The sequence below is a fragment of the Sturnus vulgaris genome, chromosome 12 (assembly GCF_052056855.1).
Source record: "Sturnus vulgaris isolate bStuVul1 chromosome 12, bStuVul1.hap1, whole genome shotgun sequence".
Lineage (NCBI taxonomy): Eukaryota > Metazoa > Chordata > Aves > Passeriformes > Sturnidae > Sturnus > Sturnus vulgaris.
Genome location: NC_142254.1, coordinates 1,574,771 through 1,586,877, shown reverse-complemented (window position 1 = coordinate 1,586,877; position 12,107 = coordinate 1,574,771). Strand labels below are relative to the sequence as shown.

The 12,107-nt window shown below is 48.5% G+C and overlaps 1 protein-coding gene across 1 annotated transcript; it reads right to left on the bottom strand.

Moving 5' to 3' along the window:
• Positions 1-57: 57 nt before the first annotated feature.
• Positions 58-7,862, bottom strand: LOC148222311 (axonemal central pair apparatus protein HYDIN-like). The gene is made up of 6 exons (XM_088172225.1): positions 7,788-7,862; positions 7,526-7,645; positions 5,649-5,783; positions 3,645-3,844; positions 1,115-1,239; positions 58-209 (listed from the first exon to the last, which is right to left on the bottom strand). Exons 1-6 carry the CDS (start codon positions 7,860-7,862, stop codon positions 58-60), a joined length of 807 nt encoding a protein of 268 aa, XP_088028351.1.
• Between the last annotated feature and the right edge of the window lie 4,245 nt (positions 7,863-12,107).

Below are 12,107 nucleotides of genomic sequence, written 5' to 3'. Positions count from 1 at the left end.
GGCCCCAAGCTGACAGTAGGTACAGTGAGATTGGTCAGATGTGCTCAGGTGACCCACTCAGATCACTGGGATTTCTGCATCAAAGTCCTTCAGGTGACGCTGAGGAGCCCTGTTCAGTCCTGCCTTGCCCAGGGTGTCCCTTGGGTACCCCACGAGACTCCTGTCTCTCCAGATCCCTTGGATCCTTTGTTGCTGACAAGCAAATATGCCTGGGGGCATGTGGGCAGAAAAAAGAGGCCCAGAGGAACAAGTGAAGTGACAGCCCACCGAAGGAGGGGACACGGGCAAGGAAACACAACCAGCCCGGCTCTGCAATGTGACAAACCACTACAAAATGAACACCATGAAAATCATCATCATCTCCCTGTCCAAACCCACAGCCACATCAGTCTTGAAATACTTTATATTGTCCTGATCTCAAAACCCAACTGGAGCATTTAAAATGAAATAAAAAAGAGACAAAGGAAATATTAATAAGAACCGAGCAGCTTCTATATGAAGATTGAATGGGATTCCTCAGTCTAGAAATCAAATGGGAGATAGATCTGAGAGGTCCGCAACAGCATGAATGGCCTGGGAAATGGGGACGAGGAAAGATTTGTCCTGATTTGTCACCAAACAGGAACTTGAGGGCCTGAAAATGTTATTAGACAGAAACTAAATGTATGTGCAGAGGGCAACATAGAAAAAGGGTCTGTGACAAGCCAATGGAGAAGCAGCATACGGGACAGAGGTGTGCAAGAAATACATTGCATTGGAGAGGGTCTGCTGGAGACCTCACACCTCACATACAGCACTGCTCAGCAATAAAATCAAACTTCTCCCAGGCATAGCCACACGATAGTGGAGAATCAGGGTTCCTCCTTCCTCCACTCAGCAACTGCCAGCAAAACAGGATTCCAAAAATCTTAGCCCTGTTAGAGGGGATCCACTTTATCAACCCCCTAAACACCAGGGAGTTCTTAGTTTTCTTTAGGGTAAAGCTGGAACAGGGGAGGGGATTGCTGGAAACATTGCTGGAAAGCTGGAACATCTAGAGGGAATTGAGGAAGATGTGACAACAGGGAGTGATGTGGAGAACTGTCCTGTGCCCTGTGCAGGGCCCAGCACTCACCTGTGTTGCAGCACACTGCCAGGGACGCGGAATGGTCACCAATAGTCAGCGGGTGAAATTCCACTGTCACCTGCATGGTGTCACCGGCGCCCAGAGTTCCCCTGGCTGGAACCACGGAGAAAGGACTGCAACACAAAGACAGGGATCAGGACTCAGGGGGACATCTGGGGATTGTACTCCTTCTGCAGTGCAGGTCACTTCAGCTCACTTGGGCAAGCGGGGAGCAAACAGATGACAGTCAACAGAAGACAGACAGAACAGACGGGATCAGAAACAGCTACTGACCCACTTGTGAGGAGATCCAGCCCTCAGAAGATCCTGTGGGATAAAACGACCTCATCTCCCCCATACTCTGGCAGGAGCACATCAAAGAAGCAGAACAGGAGGTTTCTGTGTATTTACCAGCAATGCAGTCTGGGACTCTGGGTTGCCATCCAGGCTGGTAACAGTTCGCTTGGCCCACCAGAGAAACTGTGTAATGTGTTGGAAATAATTATGTAAATGTGTTGGTGCACTTTGGATTTAGCAGGAGCAATTAGGATTGGTCACCAGGTAAAGAGCTCTTGAGCCTGACAAACACAAGACTCTGTGCTTTGATGCTCAGGGACAGCTCAGGTGAAATGTGCTTCTGCCCAGCAGCTGCTGGGCTTGGTGCTCTTCTACAGCCCCATTGAGGAAACAGAAGTTCCTGGCCTTGGTGATTTGCTGGTGATCAATCTGTCACTTAAGAGTGTGTTCTGGGAGTTTGGTGATGAATGCATCACATGCAAAAATAAAGAGAACATCTGGCAAGCTGAACTTTGCTCATGCCAATAGTGACAGCTGATGAACTTGCTTCAGGTTCTGCTCATTAAGGACCTATGGCTGCAGTTATGGGCCTGACCTGTTCCCATTACCACTAGTGAGAACATTGCTATTGGCTGATGGAGAAGCCTTGGGCCAGCAATGTTTATGTGCTGGACGAGAGACTTTGGAGAGAGGGCAAGAAAGACAAAGCCCCAGCAGCCCCAGAGCCAGATTGAGCCTGCCCTCAAATGGCAGAATGGGAATAACAATCCTGGAGGTGACTTCAGGGGTTGTCTGAGAAAGAAAGTATCTTCTTACTTTCAAATTATCAGGAGAAGAGGATCCAGCCAAATTCAGGACTCAGTTGTCAGGACTGAAAAACTGAGTGCAAATCAGCCCCTGCAACTTCTACATCCCACCCCGGGCTGTACCCACCAGACTCCTCTATTACTGCTGTAGCAGCCATCTCTCACATAGACCTGGCTCCCCAAGACCCAAGCACACAAGCTCTACAGTTAAACTTCACTCCTCTGATTTTCAGCCAACATCACTAAGCTATTCCCTGAGCCCACACATAGAAGGGCTGTGAAGGAGACATCCCTGACACTGTAATAACCAAATGAAAACCATTTGGTTGGGGCTGGCAGGCTAAATTTTGGCCTTTTATCTGTTAGTTGTGAGCTGTTCTTTAAGACAGTTCTCATCCTGTTAGATCTACCCTATCAATGAATCACTACTGCACCTGACAGTCAGAAAAGATAAGGTATGGAGATATGGAGGGGGTTTCAATAGGTTGAATGGGTTTTCTTCTCTTTTTAACTAGGACCATTTGCATGCTTGTTTTCTTGTATGGCATCTAAAGACAGGTCCAGATCTCCCAATGGCACCTTGCAATCCCCAGACACTGGTCTTGCTTTGAGCAGTGTGTCTGCTCAGATGATTTCCAGAGGCTCCCCTCCAGACAAAGTTATTCTATACTTCTGTCTTCTAAATCAGCCCAATTGCTTTTCACATATTCACTAAATGTCTCCTATTTCCTATACACCTGTGCATGTACCTATGGGCATGTGGTATATTGACAGGCATTAGAGGAGCTCGCCCTTTATGAAAGTTGCCAATGAAGAATTCAGGATCTCTTGGCAAACATTTAACACAAACCAAAATGAAAAAGCAGCAGAAACACAGGAACTTCGGAGTATTTAAAAAGAAATCTCAAAGAAAGGGGGAAAGACCTTATTCAGAGATTTAAATCATCCCTTTGAAATTTTCAACTGGCTTTCAAAGGTTTGTCATAGAACAGAAGAGGTGACTGATGTCCTCAGCTGACAAGGGAAATCAGATCAGCTTTAAGTACAAGGACCTGCACCGGCTGCCCAAACATAGCTCATGTTGGGCATGTGATGCAGGGACCACTGGAAAGCCACGTGCCTGTGGCCTCCCAGAGAATGGGTCTATTTGGCTGACAGTGGGGAGTAACCATTTCAGAAGCTGCTTGTGCCCAGGAAGGTGCAAGCCAGCTACTAACATGTTCCAGCAGCCTGCAGGAAATCTGGGACAGAGAAAGCTCAAAGGCTGCATCCTGCATAAAACACGGGAAGCAAGAGCAAATTGCCCCACATGTCCTGCCCATTTCCAGCCAGGGCTGCAGGGCAGCAGCTCCGATGCTCCGGTTCCTTTTGTTGCTCTTGACCAGCTCTGTTGTCTCCCAAAGGGGTTTTGCACAAGGACAGATGAGCTGCCTCACCTCTGGGTGCTCAGCTGGTAATCAGCTGCCAGGTTCCCGATGTTGTGAACCAGCAGAGTCTTCCGGGTGCTGTACTTGACTGGGCACTCCGAGAAGTCCAGCTGGTCAGGGAAGTCCAGGATAGCTCGGGCACCAATGGCCCGAATTGGCACAACTATCCGTTCCCTTGCAGTGAGGCAGACGAGCTCGTGGCAATAATTCTGCAGGAAAAGAAACTAGCTCAGCACAGGGCATTTAGTGCATCCCCATGGCAGAAAAAAACCCATTTCCTATAACCCTTCAAGGGCATCAATTCACCTATTCCACCCCAAAATGAAGACTAAGTTCTACTAATATGTCACATTTGAAAGGCACCAGTGCACTTTGCAAAACCTGTCTCGGTGGCATTAAGCTCTTGTGTCACTTGGGTCATACAAAGAACTGCCCTAGGCCACCACAATTTTTGCTCTAAATTTTAATGATGTTAAATAATTCCTAAGTCCCTTCTAAGGAACATGGAGCTAGGGAACACAGGACGTTCCTCTTTGGGCTTCTATTCCTGCTGTTTGAGAATAGGACAAAGTGTTAAACTGACTCTAAGCAGCAAAAGGAAGATGAGAAAACAGCTGCACCCAAAGCACCTCTGACCTGGTGTAAAAACATCACTTGGCTCAGAACTCCACTCTAACTTTGCCTCTCCAACCAAGTCAGGAGAAGAACAGTGCTAAGAGGTAGCGGGATGCTGTTGGAAAGAGCCTCTCTTTGTTTCCCTGCAAGGCTTCCTGCCTTCCATGATGCCAAGTCCTAAACCCTTCTGCATGATAAAGCCTCCAGATCACAGCACTGAGATCTGACTTGCCAGGGCCTCAGCACTGGTATTCAAACCTCCACATAAAAGCTCCTTTGGCACAGAATGGGTGCCAGTTGACAGAGGAACCACAGTGACAGGCATGAACACAGAGCCACAGCAGTGTCACTGCCACAGGCTCTGGGCTCACAGATCTGCCTGCAGGTTGTATCTGCCCTACACGAGCTCTTTCAAGCAGGTGGCCAAGTCCCCTGCAGCTCACCAACCTCCTGCTGGCTAAGGGCCCCTAGAGCCCAGTGTGCCTGTGCCAGGCTGGGCTCACGGGCACAGCACATCCTCTGCCCTGGCCTTGCAGCTGTGTCGTGGTCAGCTGGGCTCTGGGACAGCACAACTGCAAGGCTGGAGAACAGAGGCTGTGCAAAAGCACCGTCTTTGCTCCAGCCCAGGGTGAGGCAGGGAAGCAGTTGCCAGTCAGGAAGGAGGAAAGCTCTCTGACCTCTTTGTTCCTCTAGTGTTTTCCATAATAATTAAACCCTTTCCACTGTACCTAGAGATGGCCGAACATCCATCAACACCCCTTGTGGGACACATATTGAGAAAGTAAGAAAATTACAGCCTGAAAAATACTCCAGGCTGGAGCTTTTCAGCTCTGTTCTCAGCCAATGAGCTGGTCCAGCTCAAGGCTAGGGAGAATTTCTCCCAGGGTGATAATTTGGTCAAAATAAAAAGGAATTAAGAACAAGATAGAACAGCTGTTGGGGTACGTGACCAGGCCCTAAGCATGGGGTGTCTTCTCTCTCAACCAATCACCTTTCCTCTACTCTTGGGGTTGCGAGTCATGCTATAAAACCAAGTGTGTTTCTGAATAAACTTGTCTCTTTCTTTCTGTCATGACAGACCACCATGTAGCTGTGCATCTTATTTGCGCCGCACTTAAAGGGTTAAAACCCCTTTCCACGGCTACACACCCCTCTGTCATTTTCATACTGTTCCCCATTCATCTTCCCTCGGGAATGCTGAGCAATGTGCAAGGAGAGGAGGCAGAGCCTGTCAGGCCTGCGTGCAATGCCTGACACCACATGCCAAGGTGTGAGTGGCTGCAGGAAGCCTGCCCACAGCCTGGAGCCAAGCCCACAGCATGGAATGGGCCGTTGCCAGAGTGCAGGGAAAACAATGGCTTTGGAGATAATTCTGAGGTTTGGCTCCTCCAGTCTCACCTTCATCTCGTCGGGGGTGAAGCGGATGCGCAAAGGGGAAGATGTGCCTGGTGGCACGATGTGGAACACATCATTGGGGCACATCAGCTCAAAATGAGGTGATCTCTCCATGGAGACCTTCACCGGCCGAGGAAACTGCAGGAAAGACATGAAACAATGATCATGCAACTTGTGGAAACAGGACGAGAGGAGAAATGTCCATGCCCTGGTGACCCCTTTTCCAAAGCTGTGGCGGTAAAGGCACATAATTCACAGGGGTCAACTTGAATCCCTTCTGTCTGCGCCCACCATTTTGGCCAGGGGCAGTAGGGCAATGCCTGGTGGGAAGGAAGGGCCAAGCAGGTCAGCATCAGCAGGATGGAGACAGAGCACCTGAACCAAGTCATCTGCATATTCAACAAGGCCAAAAAAACCTGCTGGCATGTGCCCACACACAGCCATACAGTCGTGTTCCAAAGGGGGAATGTGCTGCCTGAAAGCAAAACAGCACATTATCCTGGGGGAAGGAAGAAATTCCCTGCTAGCAGATCAGGTTTGGGCAGGGCACTTCTGGGGATACAGTCATGTGGGCAGATCAGCAAGAGAGGAGACCAAACTCTGTGGCCTTACTGGGAATAAAAGCAAACCTGAAAAGCAAAAGAAGGAACACAGCAAGACAACCCCTAAACCAAGGAGATGACAAAGAGAATTTAAATGGGCAGTAAAGCAGCAAGGAAGAATCACAAAACGATGAGAGCAATCAGCTTGCCAAAGGTGACAGAAACACAGGCTGTGCCTATCGACTATGGGCTTCCAAGGCATTTTCTGCCTGGAGGAACATGACCAGCACTGACTCACAGTGTGGTTCCAGTATCAAAAGCCAGTCTTGGCTCTCCAGGGGTTCTTGCTGCCTATGCAGGCAAGCTGGGCTGCTGGGCATTCCTGACAGGTTCTGCCCTCTGGAATACACAGACACAGCAAACATGCGTTTTCTAGCACATAGATATCGAGCCTGAGCACCAAAATGCTCTCAAAAAGTCTAAACCAGATGATTTTGAGACCCTCCTGTCTCTTCCCACAAGCCCACTCTTGGCACAAGCCTCATTTGAGAAAATGTTTCCCTGACTGAAATTCAAATGGTCTCAGTTTTCCTCTTTACAGTGGAACACAACTGCTGACATTGTTCAAGTTTTTTGCTCTCAACTCTCTTGGGAAACTGCAAAACAATCACCATTTCTTCAAGTGAAGCTGAAAACCTCCAGGCGCACATGGCTTTGCATGTGCTGTGGTTCTCCAAAGGGAAAGCAGAGCACCACATTGCATTTGGAAAATCTGAGCAGAGCCGGATGAAGCTTAGCAAGAACCTGAAGTGGCACCTAAAGGCCTCCTGCTGCTTCTGCTGCACAAATCTGATTCCAGGGCTGTTTCAGAACACTTTTCCTGCACTGCCAATGCCATTAATGATAAGTGATTGCAGCATCAAGTGGAGAAGACTCAGCCTCTGAGCCTTGACGGTGAGCTGCACAAAGGGAGCCAAACAGGCTGAGAGAGACAGAGATTCCTACCAGGAGCCAAGATTAGCCAAGGAGACACAGGATGTGGTATACACTCAAGGCAAAGCATGAGAGCAGGTACGAGCTGTACAGCCCTCAACATTCCTATCAGTCCAGCGCTTTCAAGAGAAGGAAACTCCTTTGGGATAGATACCATCAATGCATTCCCAAAATCAGGCAAGAATTCCCTGCACAGGAAGATTTCCACCATCTTGCAGGACAAAGGCGCTGAGACATTTTCTTCTGGATGTGCTGCAGCAGATAACTTGCTTTGCTGTACACTATGGGAATGACACCACTCTCCTCTCTCAGCACAGTCTTAAAGCTCCATGTCCCAGCACTTACCTTGTCCTTATTTACGAGAGACAATACCATTTCAGAGACCTCCTGAGTGACGAAGTTCTCAAATACCAGCTCTGGTGGGGAAACCTGGAACAAGCTCTGTTTCTGGTGAACTGATGGCAACTGGAGAGGCAAGAGAGAGCAGGGAGAGGTTCAGCTGCTGGGAAGAAGGTTGATGAAGGAGACTTTTACACTGAGCCCCAGTGAAGTACAGACTCTGGGTGAGCACGTCTGCCCAGGCCACACTGGGGAAACAGTAGCTTACCCACCTCAGCTCTGAGCTGATCATGAGCTGCTGGGCCACACAGAGCAGGCTCAAGCCAAGCTGCTCTTTTGGCATGTATTTCTGCAGGTTTCCTCTCCAGAATGGCAGGCAGCACTTACCTTAAGCACATCTTTGTGCCCACGGAGTCACAGAGCTCTGGGGCACTGACTGAGCACTCATGGAGTAAGTAAAACCCATGAATTTACATCAGACTCCATGGGAAACAATTTTGGGATGTCCTTACTCTAAGAAACTGAGGCCCACATAACTACAAATATCTTTTTTGATCTAGAACTTAGACATCAGTAAAAAGAGAACAGTACCAGAGGAGGTGTGGGAGATGAGGTGATATTTTGCTGAAGCCAAATGTTACTAAGTGAAGGAGTGAAAGTTGTTGGTTCTATGTGTTTGGGTTTGTTCTGGTTGTTTTGTTGCATGTTGCTGAGCTGGGAGAGGGATGGGGTTGAAGACCTGACTAAAAAGATGCAGGATGAGAGGGGAGGGGGCAGGAAAGTTGGCGGTCGGGAGAGAATTTGAGTTCCCGAGTACCCATCCAATGGCAAAGGGGACAGGGACCACTCTAGCCAGGTATAAAGGGGTAGAAAGATTGGAGGGTGTGTTTGTTTGTCTGGGGTGGGAGCAAGAGATGCCTGGCTCAGCTGAATCGTTACTAATAAACAGTTTTCTTTTGCTTCGATGATTTTGTCCCCTATACTTGTATTTAAACGTTAGTGCGTTTCTAACAGAGGTAAAGGCAAACATAAAGTAACACAGAAGTTGGGAAAAAGACAAATGAGGTGAATGCTGAATGAGGATAAGGTTCAGTTCTTTTAGCAGCAACTCGGGTAAGAGTAGAGTTGCTATCTCCTTTTTCCATGAGCTTTAAATGGGTGCTTTCTTGTAACCTAGTATTGCTATCTTATTTGATACGATTGTAGAGGCACGTCTGGAAGGACACAACAGCAAATGCTTCTGGAGCAGACATTGCTTTGAGAAAACTCTCCCCTGCTTTGTCTGCTTTCTCCAGCCACACTGCTGTCAGTCCAGAGACACAAGCAGGTCTCCTGTGTGACCTCACGGGAGACTCAGTCTGCTGAAGGGAGTGGCTGCAGCACGCTTGTCCCTTAGTTGTGCCCCTCTCTGAGGTGTTCCTAAGGCCCCTCTCCAGGGCAATCCTTAACCAGTTTGTTACATGTCTCTTACTGCCAATTTCCTGCTCAGCAGCCCACCTCAGTCACCTACCCATTTCGTCTGTGCTTTATACTGAGCCAGTCCTGCAAGAAAAGCAGCTTTAGACACACCTCTAAGTAGGCTCTGATCCAGATAAAGCACATCCATTCCCCTCTGCCCAGGGCAAATCCCCTGTACATCTGGCAGCCTGCAAAATCTAACATCCCATCAGAGTCCCTACACATTGTTCCAACCCAAGGCGTTAATGCAATTAGTTTTGTTAAATCTGAAGGAATTACTGCAGGTCCTCGGCCTTCAAAGGCCAATGCTGCCACTCTGGAGGGAATCCTATGACCCCAAGCTCTTGATGGTGACCACACCAAAGCAAGAGGTGGCTATTTCAGCAGGAGAATGGCAAATGGTAATTTTGTGCCTTTGTGTCCCCAGCCTTCCCCCTGTTGTTTTAGCAATGGCAGCTACACTCCAACAAATCCCAGCAGCTTCAGCAGAGGTTATTTGTGTTGGCTTAGTGCAGATCAGGACTCCAAGTCCACCACCACCAGCAGTTTGCAATGACAACAGGACCTAGACACTGAGGTATTTTGCTGGAGGCAAGCCTGTCAAAAGCACACGCCCTCTTCAAACTTCACATCAAACAGAAAAGAAAAGAACAGGAAAAGGCTACCTTTTGACTAGTTCCACTCATGGGTAGAAATGGGCCAATTCTGGGCAGAAAACTCGCCCCATTGCTGGCCTTCTTCTTCACATTGAGAAACTTCTCCCTCAGGAATCTGGAGGGAAGCAGCTGAAAGGCAAAAAAAACCCAGCTAGAGCCTCAGAGATGCGCTTGTTCAGAAAAGCTTTACTTGAACAAGTGGCACTGGTGAATAATTTGTGATCACATCGTCTAGGACAGTTCCAGAAGCCCTGGAAGTTACCTGCTGAAATACTTAGCATCAGTAAACTAATAATACAGAGTGCAACACACATACTCCAACCACATGGCTCTGTGCCATTAGCTTCTGCGTGATTTGATGTGACATATTTGGGGATTTCTGCTCTTTGGGCATTTGTTTCCTCTTTAGTTTCATTGGATTGAGGCAGTGACCTTTTCAGAGAGTGGGGAGGAGCTAGCTCTCAGAACTCCCCTAACTCCATCCCTGCACAACACTCAAAACTCACAGCGAGGAGAGAGCACTGCTGAGAGAGTCCAAGAGATGCATGAAAGCAAAGTTGGCCCAAGAGTGAGGTGCACAGGAAGGTGTCCAAGTTTTAGTTCTCTCTGTTAATTAGCATTTGTGTTCTCCTTCTTGGCTCACAGACCCCTCCACAGAAGAAACCAAAGGGATCTCCTTGACAGAGCCTCAGCAGTGGGGCATCTTCAGTCAAGTGAGCTGCAGCCAGCCAGGGAACCTTTGTGGCCCTGACTCCACTGCTGTCTGCAGGGCTGGATCTGTGCCCCACACAGGAGATGAGAGAGAGCAGCTGGTTTGGAACCTCTTCTAGCTGGGACCAGCCTTGTCTCTCAAGTCTTTGGGCAGAGTTTGAGCTTCCCCCCCACGTCACACACCCAAGGGCAGGTTGGTCAGAGCAGCACAGGTGAGTGTCCAGCCTGACAGGAGGAATTACTGTGACAAAGGGAAAGGGAGAGAAGCACATGCTGAGGGCTTCAGCTGTACATTGGTTTAACTTGGCTCCGGTGGCACAGCCAGGCAAGATGCTGGAGTGTCCCTGAAGCAGCACACGGTGTTCCCTAGTGCACCAGGACAGCCCCCACCCACAGGAGAACGGCACAAAGAGGTGGGGAGGGGTCTGCAGCTTCACAGTGCTGCTGGACAACAGGCAGGGCAGGGAGAGGAGGGACACGAGGGGAGTTTCCAGCCTTAACACGGCCCCAGTGGGTACTTACAGTAAAAGACTTCAGTCTTTCCCTGGACAAAAGACGAGGTGTCGATGACTTCTCCGGGAATGCAGAAGCCATTTTGGTGGGAGGATGTCACAGATGAGTGACAATTCCTCAACAAAACTGGAAGGAGCAACAATGGAACTCTGAAAATCCAGAACCCAATTCATGGCAGACTCAAGGGATATACTGGTGCTACAAATTTTAAATTCTTTGAAAGTAGCTAAGTGCTTGTTTGGCGTAAGCAGCCAGTGTCCTAAGGCGTCTAGTTGGACTTTCTTTGAACTATATGGCTACGTTTTGCAATTCCAAGATGGATCATACTGAAACCCGGAGCTAAAAATCTGAACATTAATAATAGTTAGAACAGACAAAGCTGTAGTTTAAATATTACTTTAAAATAGCTTGAGTTGACCTCCTCTTCTTTAGGCTAAACAACCTCTACTCTCTTAGCTGCTCCTCACAAGACTTGAGAGACTGGAATGTTACAGCTAATGGTTTAAATATTGTTAGAAAGGACTTTCTGCCCATTGTGAAAAAACTGTATAATGAAGCTGTGACCACCAAAGCCCACCCCTCCCTGAAAATGCCTCCTGACTGGAAGTTTGGACTGTGAGTTAAGCCACCTAAGGGAACTTGAGACAAGATAAAGGGGACTCTGTTGTCCTATTCTCTCAGGTCTGGGGAGAAGTAAACAAGGCTGAGGGAGAAAAATGTATCCACAACAAAGCCAAACCCAGCAGCTGTCCTGAAAATCAGCCCTGTCTGGGTTCAGGCTGAGCAAATCATAGGCACAGACTCATCTGCTGAGGCCAGCTTTGCACACAAACCTCCCATCAACAGAGGGAGAAGGAGGAAATTTTGGGGGTATGGCATAACCTCTGGTAATAGGCAGTGGACACCCATCCTCCCTCCCACAAACTGGCTCAGCTCTAAAACTGCCCAGCCCAGAAGGCCCCATCCAGGGGATTCCCATGAGGGGCAGCTGAGGAGGTGTCATAACCCATCAAAGTGCCCCCAGACCCATGCCTGAGGCCTTGAACCAGATGACTGCATGGGATGCAAAGTAACACAACAGATCTGAAAATACAGAACCCAATTCATGCCAGACTCAAAGGATGTACTGGTGCTAAAGATTTTCTATTATTTGAAAGTAACAAGAGACAATCTTGTCCCACCTCAGGGAGGCAATGGTTATAATTTCTATTTAATCATCTCTGTCACTCTCTTTCTCCCTCCCCTTCCCA

Coding starts and splice junctions, on each gene's coding strand:
- LOC148222311 (XM_088172225.1), bottom strand. CDS start 7,862: ATGCCAAAAGAGCAGCTTGGCTTGAGCCTGCTCTGTGTGGCCCAGCAG. Junction 7,646..7,787: donor TCAGCTCAGAGCTGAGGTGG/GTAAGCTACTGT, acceptor TTGCCTCTCCAG/TTGCCATCAGTTCACCAGAA. Junction 210..1,114: donor GGCAGTGTGCTGCAACACAG/GTGAGTGCTGGG, acceptor ACATGCCCCCAG/GCATATTTGCTTGTCAGCAA.